Source organism: Alexandromys fortis, unplaced genomic scaffold (genome assembly GCF_014885135.2).
Source record: "Alexandromys fortis isolate MF-2015 unplaced genomic scaffold, M_Fortis_MF-2015_v1.1 scaffold_163, whole genome shotgun sequence".
NCBI lineage: Eukaryota > Metazoa > Chordata > Mammalia > Rodentia > Cricetidae > Alexandromys > Alexandromys fortis.
The window spans coordinates 579,873-598,288 of NW_026068085.1; the positions used below are offsets into that span (position 1 = coordinate 579,873).

An 18,416-nucleotide genomic window follows, 5' to 3' on the forward strand; every position below is an offset into this window, starting at 1 on the left:
CTGAAATAATAGCAACATTTTAGGAAATTTCTGACAACTCTAAAGGCCTCTCAATCTTCAGAAAGAATAAGATACTTGAGACTAAGCCATTCTTAGCTTCCCCCAAGTGCTTCCCTCTTCTTGATTCTAGCAGGTTGTCTAAAGAAATTTTACATGAAGTTCACATTCCTAGGGTTTTACAGAAGCGTACTTCCCACCTTCTGCTCTGTAAGAAACTAGGTAGAGAAAGAATTTTCCAAGATTTTAATGACCCCATAAACAACAATAACAACAACAATTCATGGTTTGCATGTGTCTCTATGCTCTTTTGTATTCAAAATTGGCAGAGTGCCTACAAAACTAAAAACACTAGCAGTTTAAATCAATTTTCTTTAATGAAATAAGCCAACCTTACACACAAGTACATATTACATACTAGCAGATATTTACAGAGGCAGCACAAGCTTGGATCATTTAAAAATATTTATTGCAATGCCTTGAAGATTTTCCATATGAAAAATCTATTTCATAAAGATTCAAACTTTCATGAAGATCAGCACAAACAGAGCACCTATGTTACAGACACTAACTAAATACACACATATTGTATATGTTGTCTGTGAAATGAGCAGAAAGGCATAAGTATCCTATACAAAGCTATGTCTATATGAGACATATAGATGCTTATATACATAAAGTTTTCTATTTGATCTTAAAAAAACCATCAGGTATTTTAAGAAAGGAAATGAACTCTATAGTCAATGGTAATTAATTTGGACTTCATTTTGGCAAATCATAATTTGACTAATACTTTTTTCTCAGAGTATGAGGAATTTTAAGTTTTAGTGCAGCAAAAATCTTCTTACGCCACTTTGAAGCGATGTTAGTGAGTCTACAGTAGTCACATCTACATGGTAATCTCTGGTTTTGCCTTCAAACAGAATTCTGTTACAAAGGACTTGGAAAGATTTTGAATCTATTCAGGAGAGGAAAACTCTTTAATTTTCTGAGGAGTAAAAACTCCCCAAGAAACTTCATATAGCTTCTTAGATTTTGCTTCACATACGTGATAAAACATTGATTGTTGCAGTCTGGTGACCCATGAAATTTGGGGGTTAGTTTTCTCTTCAGACCAGAGCATATAATTATGCAAATAAAGAGCTGTCACTGATCTAGTGAAATACTCACAAACACATGCACTCTGAAATTGGACAGAAAAGGGAAAATGGTTTGTGATGTGTGTGCCGTGGTTTGCTTTCCTGCCAACTTTCCATCTGAGTTCATTATTCAAATCGTAAACTTTAAAGAGACATATCGTTCTTGGGGTGTTGGGTGTCTTTCACTTCAGATTCTTTGTTTTGGTCTCAAAGTAAGTTCAATATCATTTTATCTATGAGTGTTTCATATGTCACCCAGTGTAACAGCCACAGGAGAAAAAGCTGAGTGACCTGGACAGGCAGGTGTGGGACCTTCATACATTTCTTCCTAGAAACATGCTTCACAGTGACATAGACAATGTTCGGTTTCAAAAATACAAAGAGTATAATGAAAGGTTTTACAAACTTCAAGGCAAAAGGCCAGGAAAAGTTGCTTGGAAAGATATCAAGGATTAAGTAAAACTTTCATCTTCTAAGTTTTACATTTACAAGAAAATACTGGCCATTCTATGATGTCCAGTTAGTGATCAAACCTTGAGGACAGTTTTCTCTAAACAGCAACTCTTAAGGTTTTGCAATTCATTTTCCATTATGGTTCCTACAAACCTTAATACTGAGAATTACCAATAATTCTTCATTCGATCAGTCACATGAGTCTTGAAATTTCCCAGTCCCAAAGTTACCATTGCGAGGTGGTTGCACGGTTTTAGATGTCATGAAGAGTCCCACTGATGAAATCTGAGAAGTCTTTTGTCAAACCACTGAATGCTAAAGACATCACTTCATGAAAGCAGTGGTGTGAAACTTTAAAAACATTGACCCAAATGAATCAATTAAATCAACATCCATTCCATCTAGGGTAAGGTTTAAAAATTATCATTGTCGTTTAAATAAGCAGATTTCAAGAGAAATGCTGGAATGTTTTGATAACTGTTTCTATTCTTGGAGCTCTCTTAATGCATTTTGTGCTACCCTCTTCCAACATCTTCCAGTTGGTGGATATCCTCTGAGTACAGTGTATGGCAGTTGCAATGGTTTAAATCTCAAACCACCTCATAAAGCTAATGCTTTAGGTGGGGTAGCTTTAAGCTCTGAGAAGTGTTGATTAAAAACCCTTTCCCAGACTCAACCTGATCAGTTTTTTTTTTGGAGATAAAATATTAGATAAAATGAAGATGAACAGCTCAAGAGGCTCCTACTCAGTCATTCTATACCGGGAAGTAAGGAAAGTATTACATTTTTTGAAAGGGGGTATGTCTTAGAGTCTTTTATAGTATTATGACAAAGGGGATATAAGTAGTCACCACAATTATCCCCCCCTTTGCCATCATATTTCCAATATATGACTGTTTCACGTTTATTTTTTTAGCCTGTCCCCCAAAAGAATGAGAAAAATTTCCAAAAAATTTGGCAGTGTGTAACTTTATACTGTGAAAACTACTTAATAGTAATTTTTCTTAAATGAATTTGGAATACAGTTTCTAACAGGAGCCTATAAGGTAACAATCTAAACAATGATTACAACATGTAAGATACATGTTTGAATTGGAACTGTGCAATCCAGAGAAACAGGGAAAAAAATCTAATTTTAAATTAACAGTGCTAATTTAGTTGCCATACTCTGTCACCCACAGCCCCTTCAAAGGAGTGGAAGGCGCTGGAAGGAAAGGCTGTAACAAACAGAAACAGGTCAGTTTTGAACTGGACACACTTTAACAAGGTCTGACCATTAGCAGTTTGGCCAACTTACTCTTACTAGGCTCCCTTTAAGAAACATATTTACTGTATATTAATGGTTATTTTTAAAGCATTTTGAAGACAAGTTGTTCTCACTTCCTTATCTACATATTAAAAACACTTGGCTAAAAATGTTATCTTTATGACATATGTGAGCCAGGTAGATCGTCGACTAATGTTAGGATATTGTTGTGTAGCAATAGCAATAATAAGTAGCTCTAATGCCTATAATGTTGATGTATATGGTCCAGTCACTTAGGGGTCTCAGCTTTGAAAGCCTCTGTGCAGGTGATGAAAAAAGAGCTGAAGAGAAATAAAACACAGCTGCTTGTTGACAACCTTATTTATTTTAAAATGTTAAACAGAAAAGAGATGATAGGAGACTCTTGTGCTTTATTTATTTATTTTTGATATAGAAACAAAAATGCATTCCAGGAAGCACAAGGCAGAACTCTGAGGAAAGAACAATTATTACAAGTAATGGTCTTTCAGATACCCAGGGTGACTTTTAAGGACTGCATGTTAGGTCACTTTAGAAAGTTCCAAAGCGATTGCCTGGCACTGAAGCTTCAACAGGACTGTTCTGAATCTCCAATTCATGTCTTTCTCAACCTATTTATTCTAAGAACTAAGCATATGATTAAGGGGGGGGGGGCACAGCCAACTTTTAAACCATTACATGCCTAGACTCTTTTAAAGAAAATAGCAGGGAGAAGACCAGAGAAGAAATATTACCATTGGCCACCACTCTGCAGGCAGCGGGGGTACTGCCAACCGCTTGCTGTTAGCAAATACCAATAGCATCCCAATCCACAGGTTAGGAAATCCTGTATTATAAGGAAGTGCTTTGCTTTGCTCCCTCTGGGTTGCTACAGTGCAGATCTACAAATAGTAATAGACATTTACAAAACATAACTTTGTAAATTGCTCTCTACCAGACAAGTAACAAGGTAACAATTCAGTGATTGTAAGTACTCATCCCAAGGAAACAGTGACTTTCTCTATGTAAGTGAGAAATCTGGAGAGAAGGATCAGGAATCCTTTGGTTCATAAGCTGAGTGCTTTAACTCAGCTGTAGAAGCTTAGCAAATTTATTCCTGTATAAGTGTTGGCTTTTGTTTTAATGTCACAAAGTTAGTTTCTTGTGAATATTTTCATATACTGAAAACATCATATAATGTATAACATTTGGTAAGATACATCAATCAACAGCAATTTTTCAAACCCAGTCATTAGGAAGATATTATTTTTATAGAGTTCACCAGACCTTCTAAAGTTAGAAATGTAAGGGTCACTATGACAGAGCAATGTGCTTAACATTGTTAAAGGAACACATTTTAAACTGCCCAGGAGCTGGATAAAATGCAATTTTGATTCATCTTGACTTGCTTCCGTTTAAGTAACATCAGAAGACGGCCAGACATGACCACTAGCCACTTTACTTCCCTGGCACCGAAAACAGAACTATTGAATGCATGTATATGCCAAAGAACACGAGATATAATCAATTTTAAAACCTGCTGAAATTAGTTCATAATATTAAGACAAATTCTCCATTTTGTCTTAATATGCTTGTTGGGTGCAGGTTACCCTTCTGAGGCCTTAGCCAGTGCCACAGAATCATTTCAGACATTCTTTTATATGTTCTCAAAGAAGGCAGATGCATTACTTGTTGAATTTACTTAAGAAAGAACTGTTAGTATTAAATTCACAATCTCACCCACTGGATATAATCTTCACTAATTAAATCCTTCAAGTAACTAATGTTCTGTTTTAATTTGAAAGTCAGTAAAATGTCCACTTATTTTATCTTCTGAATGTCAGTGTTGGCCAGACCCCCTGAGGTCGGAGAACCTAACCGCTGACAGGGAAAAACCCCATCAGAGGAAGTGCAACACTAAATATCTGGACCGAAAAGAGAGGAGGATTCTCTTGTCCTAGCGTAGATGGAAACTGAAGCAGTTTAACCTTACTTAGCTTTTCAGAAGGTCGAGGGCATGAACTTTTATTTTTTATTTTTTGTCGACAGTAAAAAGAAAAACAAATCCTGTTATCTGAAAGCGTTTACTACATGACACACTTAGTACGGATTACTAACCACCACTGATGCTGCTGCGCAGTGGCAGTACACAGACAGCAAACCTTCGGTGTATCATCTAAATGTACTCCTGATGTTACACAGTTAACAGGAGGGTCCGTTCTTTCAAGAAAGTTAGAAATTTCAGTGAAAATAGGGCCTTTTACCCACATCTAAAATATCTGAACATCTTCCTGAACTCTTTTTCAACTCGGCAGGTATGTTCAGAAAAAATAATTCGGATTCAGTACTTTATGAACATTTTATGCAAAGTTTTTCTTTTGGTCTTGAAATGGGAATAGGTCGTTACAGGGAGAGAACAATTTGTACTCCCCAAACTACATAATACATCACGGCGGACATTTTCTCAATTTAAAGTTGGCATTTCGGGGACCCGGGAGTGTGGCCTTCTATAAAAGAGAGTGCTCACAAGATGACCCGAGGGAAAAACCTGGTTACAGTTAAAGTTTGAAGTCTAGAGTAAAAGCTTGCTAAGTTAAGGGGGAGTAAAAATGGGCACGGTTGAGGCTGGGCAGCCGTGGCCGCGCTGCAGCGGGCGGTAGGACCGCGCAGACGCCGCTTGGGCAGCAGCGCCCGCGGCTCGGCCGGGCGGGTGGAAGCGGGGGACCGTGGGGCTCGGGGCGCTCTCAGCCTTGCGGGCCGCCAACCCCAGCGCGAAGCCCCGGCTCAGCCCGCAGAAAATGCGGCCGCCGAGTCCATATTGCTTTGACAGTTGCACTCATCTAGAAATACTGCAAAACGCTATTTGGACGAACACTGGACGACCCTGTGCTGGAGGAAGAGAGCAATCTCCAGGGGGCCCCAGGCTGCGGGGCGGCGGGCGGCGGCGAGCTCACAGCTCCTCGTGCTTGATCCGGTGCGAGCGCCGCGTCAGGGCGGGCTTCTGTGAGCTGCTCCTGGCCTCCGAGGCTTCCGCGAAGAACTTGAAGATGGACGGGAAGCTCTTCCAGGAAGTTAGCTCGTGGCGGTCAGTGCCTGCGGAGACACACGCGGGATTACAAGGTGTCTCGCGGGGGAGTAGCCACCCGCAGGCGGCGAGGAGCCCCGCCCTCCCGGGGAGCGCCCGGCCACCGGCCAGCTCACCCGCCAGCCCAGGCACCCCGCTTGCGCCCGTCCACGCCTCCCCGCGGGGGCCAGGACTCGCCCGCAGGGCCCCTGGCCTCCGGCGCTCCGGGCCAATCGAGTAGCTCGGCGGGAGGGCCACTCCCTCTCCCGCCTACAAACCACCCACTTCCCCAGGCACGGGATTGGTTTCCCCCAGTGTGCAGGGTCCCGAGTCTACCACACCCACCCCAGAGTGCCCCGGAGGCTCGGCTCCCAGGCTCAGTGTGTGCGTGTGTGGGGGGGAGGGGGGGAGAAGGGGGGAGTTGGAGAGGAGGGGGAAATCGTTCTTTTTCTGGCTCGTCACAGTCTCTGATGCTGGACACGACTGCTTCAGTGAGGTCACCGGGACCAAATCACTGTAGATATTTAATGCAAGGACAGATTCAAAAGAAGACCAGGGCCCTTGAAAGTATCCTAGGCGGGCCACACGCTTTACACTTTACAGAATTTAGGAGGAGAGAGCTAGAAAAGCCAGACAAAAAAAGTGTTTCAAAGCGGAACCACTGAAAGCATTTTTGTCCCCTATTCAGTCGGGGTGTTCAGAGGAGCTGTAGATTTTCATTTACCAGGTTATTTTACTACAGCTTCTGTTTTTGACTTGGGTTGAACATTATACACTATTTTTCGAATCAAATGGAACCTTTAGTTTTACAAAAATAGCAAGTAACATGTATGCATGGAAATATACGAATAACCCAGGCTTTAAAAAACTATTTTTGATAGAATAAATAATTCAATCAATAACTTCATAATAGATTTTTAATTAAATATAATTATAAATACTCCCCTCCTATAGAAATTATGAGTGGTTAGCTTTGAAACAGTTAGAATCTCATCCTCGATCACTTAATTATGCAGATACTGCTCAGATGTCTCCGAATTCAGGGCCTCTGATACTTTAACATTGTTAATGATAATTCTTTAGTCTGTAATAGTAGGTCATTGCTATGGTTACTCTACAATGGTGCAACACTTTGCCTTCCCCCTTCAGCTATTCGCTGAGACCTGGTAACCACATTTGTTGCCTAGCAACAGCTTTGTGACAGTATCACAATCTGGGAATTCTAACAATAAAGATGCTGTGGCTGCACTGGCTGGCCAGTTTGTGCACGTGACTCAACTGAGGAAAGTGTCCTTACTGAAGACTCCTCTCTTCACAGGGTGGCTTCACCTCCCTCTTCGCTGGCCTTATGAACCTGTACTTAGAACTAAGATCCAATATTGAAGTCGCACTCTGGAAATATATCCACATCACTGTATTCAGACTGAAAAATGAGGTCATTTCTTATATGCTTGCACATTTTTGGCAAAATTCAATTTCTTCAGTGGGAGGGATTGATGAGAATAGGTTTTACTGGTAAATCCTCAAGGGTCTGAATGAATTCTGATAATTTCTAATAGAATTTTTAGGGGGAAAAGTCTGACTTCATCAGTATGTGTGTAAAATTACTAGATTTTTTAAAAAGGCTATTTATTTGTTGTGTACAGCTCTTGAAATATTGGTAGGTATTCTCATATATTAATATTGTTAAGTATAGATTGATATTGACACTGAGATTAAATTTTGAATTGTGCAAGTGCTACATTTGATCTTAGTCACCATGTGGTTGCTGGGAATTGAACTTGGGACCTCAGAAAGAGCAGCCAGTGCTCTTAACTTCTGAGCCATTTCCTCAGCCCAAATTACTAGATTTTTTTTTAAAAACACAAGGAATATACTGATATTATTTTATTTATTTTTACTGTTAGTCAGATTATGCTCATCAAGGATTCCTTTGGATTTGGAGGTAGTTACAGTATCAAAACACAAGTGAACAGTTCTACACACCCTCAAACGCTGTTTCAAATAAATGCCACGTGTATTTCTGGAAGGAGGCTCTGTCTCTGGGCAGGTTTATGAAAAGTTTGTCTTTTTCTGCAGTTTCTCTGCCATCCACTTTTAATTTAGTAATAACTATTAAATTACACTCATGAGGACAGAGTCTTTCATCTGTATTTCCTCTTTTTGAAGGACCATCCTCAGATGCATATGGCAACAGCTCTTTGCACACACGCTAAGTCTGTGTGCAAGCTTTAACTCTTTTCTTTCCCTCTTCCTAACTGTCTACTCACATTTAGCATTTCTCCATAATGATCTGTTACAACTAACAGTGTTGCCCAGGAGAGAATTCTCCCACAGTTCCTCTTTCTCCTTGAAAACCAATCCAATCTATAACACTGGAGGGACTTGGGAGTTAAGGTCTCAAGCATTTTTAGCCCCCTGCCCGTCTCCCTAGTGACGATCTTTCTGAGTGCTGGAGATACCCTTGAAGATAAAAATCCCTAAAGAAGTCTTTTTGGTTTCAGCTCGTGGTAACTCTCTGCTTCAGTAGTCCTGGTCTGTGGAGACAGTGAGCAATGGAGAATGCAGGTGCTTTCAATGTCTACCCTTGGGAATAGATGGGATGATCCATCTTTCTGCTTTCACCAGGAGGGAGGATTACTAGGAAAGAGAAGAAGACTGCCAACCGAGTCACCTACTTTAGGTAACTGAGTTAAGGCAGGGAGGGCGGATGTTTTTTCTAAAGTAAGAAATGGTAAATGCATATTTTTTTATCTTTATAAAAACGTTCCTTTTGAGCTGGCAAGACGTTTCAGCAGGTAAAAGTGTTTGCCACCAAGCCCAACAACCTGGGTTCAGTCCCCAGGACCCACAGGGTACAGAGATGGAAATAATCCCAGGAACTGTCTTCTGACTTCTGTGTGTGTGCCATGGTGCACGCGCACGTGCGCACGCGCGCGCACTCACACACACATTGAAGAGTAATATAAAAATCATAAAAATTTGATAGACTCCATCTTTATAAGAGTCACAGGCAATTAACGGTTGCTGAAATAGGGGAGTCTGGCTTCCTTGGGGACAGCCCCTTGACAGGCTATTCGATCCATGTGGACTGCCTCACTGCCATGTGCAGCAGGAAATGTACTACACATGCACACACACATGCACACACGCATGCACACACAGACGCATGCACGCACAGACGCACGCACAGACGCACGCACGCACATAACACTACTAAGGAGGAGGTCAGTAACTAGAGGAGAGGTTAACATGGAAGGAGTTGGAGCTGGCAGAGGATAGGTGGAAATGTTGTGAATAATGTATGAAATTCTCAAAAACTTTTTTAATTAAAAAATTCTTAAGATTTGGAAGTGATCTTTGTGCATGTGTTCATGTGTGTGCTTGAGTGCACGTGTGTGTGTGTGTGTGTGTGTGTGTGTGTGTGAACTTTACCAAGTAGCATAGGCTGGCTGCTTACTGAGCTCTGTTGATCTGCCTGTCTCACTCTGCCTTCCCAGTGCTGGGACTCCAAGCATCTACTACCACACCCGAGTTTCTTCTATGTGCTTTCTGAAGATTGAACTCAGGTCCATGAAAGGCAAGCATGTTACTAATGGAGCCATTCCCCATCACTGGAAGTGAGTCTTTAACATTTAAAAAGCAGCATCTGGAAGATGCACAATTGCATGTCAGTCTTGGTTTGCATGCATACTTTTTTTTTTTTTTTTTTTTTTTGAGATAAGGTTTCTCTGTAGCTTTGAAGCCGACCTGGAACTAGCTCTTGTAGACCAGGCCTTGAACTCACAAAAGATCCGCCATCTCTGCTTCCCAGGTGCTAGGATTAAAGGCGTGAACCACCACCACCACCCGGCAACATGCACACTTTCTTCTTATTTTTTTTTTAAAATTATTTATTTATTATATATACAGTGTTCTGTCTGCATGCCAGAAGAAGGAACCAGATCAAATTACAGATGGTTGTGAGCCATTTGGTTGCTGAGAATTGAACTCAGGACCTCTGGAAAAGCAGCCAGTGCTCTTAACCTCTGAGCCATCGCTTCAGCCCCCCACACTTTCAATATATGTTTGGACATCATTTAAAACAGTTCAGTGGGGCTAGAGAGGTGGATCAGCAATTAAGATCACATGTTGCTCTTGCAGAGGACTCAGGTTCATTTCCCAGCACTCACAAGGTGGACAACAGTCATCTGTAACTGCAGCTGTAGAGTATAAAATACCCTATTCTGGATTTGTGGGTGCTGTACTGCACAGTCATAAACGTAGGCAAAGCAACAGCACTTATAATAAAATTAAAATAAATCTTAAAAAATTTCAGGGAAAAAGTTTCATTGAAAATATTGACAAATTAATAAGAGAATCTGCACACAACAGTGCTCAAAGAATGTTCACTTAAAATATTTATTTTTAAATTTGGGTATTTTGTGTTTGTGTGAATATGGAGTGCATGCTTTTGAAGGCTGGAGGTTTCAGGTCCCTGGAGCTAGGACTGGAGTTACAACCAGTTGTGAGCCACCTGTTCTGGATAGCTTTATATCAACTTGATACAAGTTGTAGTCACCTGAGAGGAGGGAGCCTCAATTAAGAAATGCCTCTCCAAGATTGGGCTGCAAGCCCGTAGAGGATTTCTTAATTAGTGATTGATGTTGGAGGGCCTGGTTCATTGTGGGCTGGTGGCCCTGGGTTCTTTAGGAAAGCAGAACCAGCGAACCATAAGAAGCAAGTCAGTGAGCAGCTCCTCTTCATGGCAACTGCCCTACTTCAATTCCTATCCTGATTTCTTTGATTTCTTTCAGCAAACAGTGCTGTGGAAGCATAAGCCAAAAAAAAAAAACAAAAAAAACAAAACAAAACAAAACAAAAAAAAAACCCTTTCATCCAGCACTGATAACCCTAGCTGAGAAACCGCGTGAAGCGGTGCTGGGAACTGAAGTCAGGTCCTCTGCAAGAGCATTGCTTTCTTTAACCATCGCGCCATCTTCCTAGCTCTATAAATAAGGTAGCACTGAGCATGGCGTTCTCACAAAGGAGGAGAGAAGGCAACACTGTTCTGTCTTCTGCCTTCTCCACCTCACTCTTTCCGAGGGTAAGCAACCCAAGTGTCCCTTACAAGTCAGCTGTGACATTTAGCGTTAACTGTCCACGTGACAAAACCTGGACTCACCGGAGTGCTGGCCTCTGGATGTAATCCTCGGGGATTATCGTAACTGCATTAATCTAGGTGAGAAGACCCACGCCTCGTGGATGGCACTAGGCCCTGGCTGGGGTCCAGGGTTTGTAACAGGAGAGGGAGCTGAGCAACCTGTAGTCAGTGCTCTGACTGCGGATGCAGCATGAGCAGTTGCTTCAGGTTCCTAATCTCTTGACTTCCCCACCCTAATGGGCGGTACTGCTGATTTATGAGCCAAAAACACCCTCTTTCCTTCATCGAGTTGCTTTTATTAGGGTGTTTTATTACAGCAACAGGAAAAGAAACTAAGATGTCAACCTTGTCTAGGTCCTTGTTCAATGATCTTATGGTTTATTATGTTTGTTAGTAGAGACGGTGTACACAGTGGCAAAACATCTATAAATACTTATTTATCTAAAAAATATTGGTATGGGGCTGAAAAGATGGCTTCAAAGTTAAGAGCACTGGCTGCTCTTCCAGAGGTCCTGAGTTCAGTTCCCAGCCTCCACACCAGGAAACTCAAAACCTGCAATTCCAACTCCAGGGTATCTCACGCCTCTGACTTTTATGGGCGACTGAACTCATGTGCACATATACTCCCTCCCATACACATAACTAAAAATATGAAAAAGAAATCTTTAAAAAGTAAGTGTGAATGGCTTTTGTATGTATTTTCATGATGTGATTGGCCCCAGGGCTTCTGAATGCTGAGCGAGTATGCACTCCGCGGCTCCAGCCCAGCAAGAGTGTCTTCATGAAAACCTGTGCAACTTACACAACAACAAATTCTGTAAAAATGGGAAAGTGTCTGAAAGCAGTCAGACAAGTGACACACACAAGCACACACACAGTCTGTGTGACTTGCTAGATAGGAAGTTTACTGACAAATCATATGTAATGAAAAGAGAGGAGAGACTGAAAACAGTTGTGGAGAAACATCACCAAAAATACAATTCAAAAGAATTTCTTGGTTTGAGCCACTGTTTTCATTATTACTAGTCACTTTTTCTTACATGGCTCACGACCAAAAGGTCAAGGAATAATTTTAGCACTGCATGTATAACATGCTAGGTTATGGTGAGTGTATATATCACTGTTCACAGTCACCTCTGAATATGACAGAGTATTCTTATAACTGTATTTCAGAGAGAAATCTCTTACCATGTGCCCCTATTTTATCTCTTTTCTTGTCCACAAGAATGTTTTTTTAAAGGCAAAAGATAATGAATAAACATTATAATTTACTATGAAAAAGGAGAGAAGAAAATATGAGTATATGATAAATGGTAAAAGGGCAACATGTTTATGATACTTTCAAAGTGGCATGGTTTGATTTTAAAAATTGATCTTTAACAAGAAAAAGAAGTATGCACAATTAGGAAGCAATGGAGACCCTGTCAATACAACTATGTTGATAATGAAAGGTAAGGGAATTCTTGAGAAAATCTCATATATAAAAAATCAAGAGTCTGTAATACGTATTAGTGAGCCCCTATGGGATTAACTGATGAATTTATGAACTCGCCAACAGTTATTTTCAGAACGTTATAAAGAATCAGAAAAAACTCAGAGCACTGAGAAACAATGTGCTTCCTAAAAAGAGAGCAAACCACTAAAATTTGTTTTAAAATGAATGCTGGAGTTTCTAAAAAGAATATAATTAAAAAATACAAGCTCATATCTGAACAGGGAACAGCTGCTGAGGAAGCCCTGCGAGCTCAAAATGGCAAAGTGGGAGTCTGCCACACGGAGGTGGTGTGGAGAGCAAGGGTACTGATTAGGACTGTGTGAGGACAGTGCCAGCTGCAGCTGTGAACAGAGGCACAGCTGGTTCCACTGCTAACGTGTGTGTGGAGACCCTAAACATGAGATGTCAGGTTTGAACTAAGAGAAGATAATACAGTATGTAGAAACCGCAGATATCTGCAGCTCCTGGGGAAGCCTGTCCTGTGTTTGCTTAGCAACTTTCTGTCAAATAGCACTTAGCTCTGGTGGAATGTAGGAAGGAAAGGAGACCCATGGAGACAACCCTGGGAAGGAAACTCATTCTTGATGCCAGTAGAGTCTTTAGTAGCTACAGGGCTCTCACACTGAACCCCAGGGCAAACTGTCCTAATCAGCCTCCAAAAGTAAACAAACAAACAAACAAACAAACAAACAAACAAATAAATAAATAAAGATATATTTTTATTACTTTGATTATCTATTGAACCTACACAGCTGGTATACAGATGCTTTCTTTCTTCTTTTTTTTTTCTTTTTCAGTTTTGAGATGGGGTTTGGCTGTGTAGGTCTGGCTAGCCTGGAACTCCTTTTTAAGACTAGGCTGGCCTCAAACTCACAGACATCCACAGACATACCTCTGCCTCCCAAGTGCTGGGATTAAAGTGTGCACCACTATGCCTGGCCTGCCTTCTTTGGTTTTAGCATTTGTTTAATCATATGTTACTTAAGACTTGGTATCTAAAAATACACCAACTCCCTCTAAAATTGAAATTTAAGAGTGGGCAAAAGGGACTTGGATGGATGGCTGAGAAGTTAAGAGACTGAGCTGTTCTTTCAGAGGATCCAGGTTTAGTTCCCAGCATCCACAGAGCAGCTCATAACCATTTGTAACTCCAGTTTCAAGGGATCTGAAGCCCTCTTCTGGTCTTTGCTGGCACTGCACACACATGGTGCACATACAGGCAAAAAAAACCCCATGCACATTACATAATTATATATTAAACATATAATATATAATTATATGCCCACGTATATTAATATAGCTATATAATTATATATGTTTAATATAGGTATAGTGAAAGAATGAAAGAAAAGTTCACTTTCCTGATGCCATTTTTCTTCTGGTATTTTAGATGATTTAAATATTATTTAAACATAATTTTATTGCGTATGTTTGATGTCTACAATATACACAGGGCAAAATGGTCACTCTAGAAGAACAAATTTACATGTCACCTCAATTATTTTCTTTCATGATAAGAACAGCTAGAAGCATTTTTCTTCCTAACTCACCCTGCTCACGCTGTCCAGCAGGCATACCTAGACTTGCCCTTGCTCTGCATATACTACCTTGGGTTCTCTAGACTGCATCAACTCCTGTCCTCCTCTCTTCCTCGCCCATCTTAATTCTCATTTCTCTATCTCTCTACATCATTTTTGAGACAACATCTCTCTATGTAGCCTGGCCTGGAATGTAAATCTATGTAAATCAGGGTGGCCTCTTCTTCTTGAGCGCTGGGATAAAGGTGTTTACCTCTACACCTGGCTTTTTAAAGAATCCACATGTAAGTTTTCTCTATGTCTGCCTCCCCTCTCCCCTTAGCACCTGGAGGTCTATCCAGAGTGTGGCAAATTCCTATTAAAATTCCAATGGCATTTTACATGGAAATAGAAAAAAAAACCTTAAAATTTATACAGAACTATAAAACCTCACTAGCCAAAGGAATACTGAGAAAAAAGAACAATAAAGAAGGGATGATACTTCATGACTTAACTGTGTGAGGAAGAACAATAAAGAAGGGATGATACTTCATGACTTAACTGTGTGAGGAAGAACAATAAAGAAGGGATGATACTTAATGACTTAATTGTGTTAGGAAGCTGCAGTAATCAAAGTAGTCTAAAACAGTCAGCAGTGCAGAGAGCCTGGAAACCAAACCTGCTAACTTTTCACAAGGACACTCAGAGGATACAATGAAGAAAGGAGAATATCTTCAACAAATGGGGCTGAGGAAAATGGCATTCCACAAGAGTGAAATTGGACTCTATACTACACACATAAAATACACACGCACACACCACACACACACACACACACACACACACAGAGAGAGAGAGAGAGAGAGAGAGAGAGAGAGAGAGAGAGAACGAAGTACAATTTTCTCTTTTAGAAACAAAACTAAAGCAAACTATGCACTGGCTTAGTTGTCTAAATCTTTGCTGGTCCTCAGCTGTATAGACCACATGATAGGATAGATTTTGCGGGCATAAGATTTCTCCCAGAGTCCCTGACTTTAGTGCATTCACACATGTGTTTGCTGTACCCTATGTTCTGTTTCTTGGGTCTGGGGGTGCCGTGCATATATATGAGCTCTCTTCTTGAAGCGTGCTTGCTATTAGGAGATGAAGACAATGTAAAGTAGCCACGGAAAACACTGCCTTCAGCGTGTGAGAAGCACTGCGACAAGATACAATAAAGAATGCAAAGAGACTGAAGGGCAAGGCGGGTGTGGAGGGAGAAGTGGCCGTCAATTACAGCTGAGGAGAGGAGGATTTTTAACAGAGCCCTGGCTTGTAAGGGAGCGTCATGAAGGTCTTGGGCAGAGCTCTGTAGGCAGAGTTTGAGAAGAACAAGAATGTAACCCCAAAAAGAAAACAGTCTCGGTTAAGCAGTCTTTGATAGTGATGGAAACACCAAAGGGCTGATGATGACTAAAGCCTACAACATCAGTAGGGCACATCCCTGGTGCACCACTGAGGCCGCTTTCCTCTTACTCCATGCAGCACTCCACCTGCTGGGTGGTACCATTTATGTTCAAGGCAAGACCCTCAGAGATGTCCACACTGACATACTCTCAAGATTTACTGGTACATACTGGTACATACTCTTTCCAAAAAAAAAGGAAAAAAAGAAAGAAAGAAAGAAAAAGAAGAGCAAGAAAAGGCTGTAAAAGTTAAAACCAGTAGCTCCATCTCTGGCATCCACTGCAAGTGATAAGACCCCAAGGATCTGCTGCTACGGGCTATCCTCTTGTGGTTAACATGTCCCCTGCTCATTATGTGAGGATTTCCTGTGGCAGATGCCCCTGGTTTTGTCCTTTCTAACTCCCTGCATTCTAGGTATGACCTGCTTAGAAACTATCTGAAGGAGTTCTCATCCTGCCATACCATCTGGGCACTCTAGGCTTCTTTTGAAATCTAGATAAAATCCTCAGTAAATTTGTAGGTCTTGCTTGCATTCTGTATGACTGTAAAATCAGCATCACATGGGCAATGCCAAGGCTGTCCACCAGTGTAAGTAGTAAGAGAGTTTTTAGCAGCCTGCAGGTGGCTGGGTGGTAGGTGGGAAGGTTTCCCCAGGTGGCCTTGTGTGAGCAGGGGCTCTGGAGCTCTCTTAAAACTGTCTTTCAAATGAACTAAAACTCTATACCTTTGAACTTGTGATGGGTGGACGGAGGCCAGTTCCTGAGATGCCTGTCTTTTCCTATTGTCCCAAAGCAAAGTGCGAGGTTTCTTTTTGATGATCCTTGTCTCTTTTCAGCTAGTACACTCCTTGGCCACAACTTCACATGGACTTTTTTTCTTGGCACACAATTTTTTAAGCTTTTATTCTTTTCTTTATGCTCATAATTATCACTGTACTCTTGGTTGCAACAGGATACAACAAAAACCACACAGAAGGCCGGCCTGGGATAATTCTACAGTATCAGCTACTTCCATCTCCCTCAAATTCAGCTTCTCACAAGGTTCCAGGACTTGGACAAAATGCACACAAGTCCTTGATAACAATGTGTCTAGCCCACACTATTTACTAGCCCAGTTCCCTACAGTGTCTTATTCCCATCTGAAATTTCAGAAGCACAGGCTTAGTGGTTCACACCTATCAGCATTCTGGTTTTCTGAGATCCCATCAGAATCACAACCTACACAGGTTTAAGCAGCCTAGAGTTTCTTTAGCCTGGTGTCTAAACTTCACCAAGTTTCTGAAATCTGGACCACATGACTGAATGGTCATAGTGATTTCTCCACGTGTTTGTCCTTATGTCTAGCATGGAAACAAAACAAGAGGGAACAATTGATTTCGGCTGATGGCTTCAGTGTTCCATGACAAGGAGAGTGTGCTGTAGCACAGGTTGGAGCACAGCAGCTCACTCAGTAACAGCAAAGAAGCTGAGAGACAGAGTATTTGTCTGTGTACAGAGTTTTTTTAAAAAATATTTTATGTGTATTGGTGTGAAGGTGTCAGATGTCCTGGAACTGGAGTTACAGATAGTTGTGAGCTGCCCTGTAGGTGCTAAGAATTGAATCCAGGACATCTGGAAGAACAGCAAGTGCTCTTAACTGATGAGCCACCTCTCCAGTCTCTGTACAGATTTAATTTATAATTTGTACATATTTTTATTTTTCTGCAACATCCATGAGTGCTGTTGCTAGCTGTATGTGTAGTTTCAAGAAAAACTTCCGAAGTCATTATATCATTTTACATCATTGTTTCCTACATTTGAGCACCCAGTTCTCTGTGTTTCTACGTTACATCACTGTTTCCTACCTTTGAGCACCCAGTTCTCTGTGTTTCTATGTTAGAACAGGACAGACTAATTCTTCTGTTTATTCTTTGCTTTTCTAAAGAATACCCAGGCACATAGTTCCTTTGCCTTTCCACATAAATTTTAGAATAATCTTTCCTATATCTATCGTATGATACAGAACTAACCTTGTCAAAGACAGATGGCCCTTTGCTCCTGAATACTGAATATACTGCCTAGCAGGAGTTCTTCATTGACCTGGAGCTTCGACTACACTGGGTAGTTAGTTTATTTACTAAAGGGGCACAAGAGGACAGTTTGGCTCTTCTGTTACTACTACAGTTTCTGGAGGATTGAGAGACTAGGGTGAGTCACACAGGTGCTCAAGGACTACAGTGTAACAATTCTAGATACTGGGGCTGGAGAGATGGCTCAACAGTTAAGAGCACTGCTGCTCATCCCATAGACCCAGGCTTTCATTCTAAGTCCTCACAACCCTTTGGAGCTCTTGTACTAGATTAGATGTCCTTTTCTTGCTTCTCCAGGCGCTGTACATATGTATATGGTTCACATACATGCCAGTAAAATACCCATGCACATAATAATAAATAAATTTAAAAAATTAAGAAGTTTAGATACTAAACTTTTGATGAGGGTTTCTGATTTGAAATTTCCCATGTGTATTCTCATACACTTTTTTAAAAACCTAAAAATATAAAACAGCACTGTCTTCGATTCAAGTTGTAAACGATACCTGAAAGTCCAGCTCAGTGCTGTCCTCTGCTCTGGCTGCTTCTTTATTACTCCATTTCTGCTGTCACATGCTTAGCTGCAGCCATAGCAGTGCTTAGGCGGTTTAAGAAGCTGTCACTTTCCCACTCTGGGAGAACAGTCAAATATGAAGGTAGGCTAGGGAGCTCAGAACTTCAGTGTACCAAACCAAAGCCACAAAACAAACCAAAGACCTGCTAAGAGGCAAGCCTCCTGCAGGCAGGCTGCTTCACCCCTCCCCCAACCATTAAGACCCTCTAATTTACAAGTCTCATTCTACCTCCAAACTCACCCATTCAGGGAGACC

General features: G+C 41.1%; 1 protein-coding gene across 7 annotated transcripts in view; it reads right to left on the reverse strand.

The window, feature by feature from the left end:
* Nucleotides 1–3,201: 3,201 nt before the first annotated feature.
* The window catches only part of Arb2a (ARB2 cotranscriptional regulator A), a 430,019-nt gene continuing 414,804 nt past the window's right edge, over nt 3,202–18,416 (reverse strand). For 5 of the 7 annotated variants that reach the window (XM_050122195.1, XM_050122197.1, XM_050122194.1 and 2 more), the window contains one exon: nt 3,202–5,946. In XM_050122195.1, coding sequence (XP_049978152.1) covers nt 5,804–5,946 — 143 coding nt within the window. In that variant the 3' untranslated portion in view covers nt 3,202–5,803. The remainder of the gene's footprint in view (nt 5,947–18,416) is intronic. The other 2 variants (XM_050122196.1, XM_050122191.1) reach the window with 1 other exon arrangement.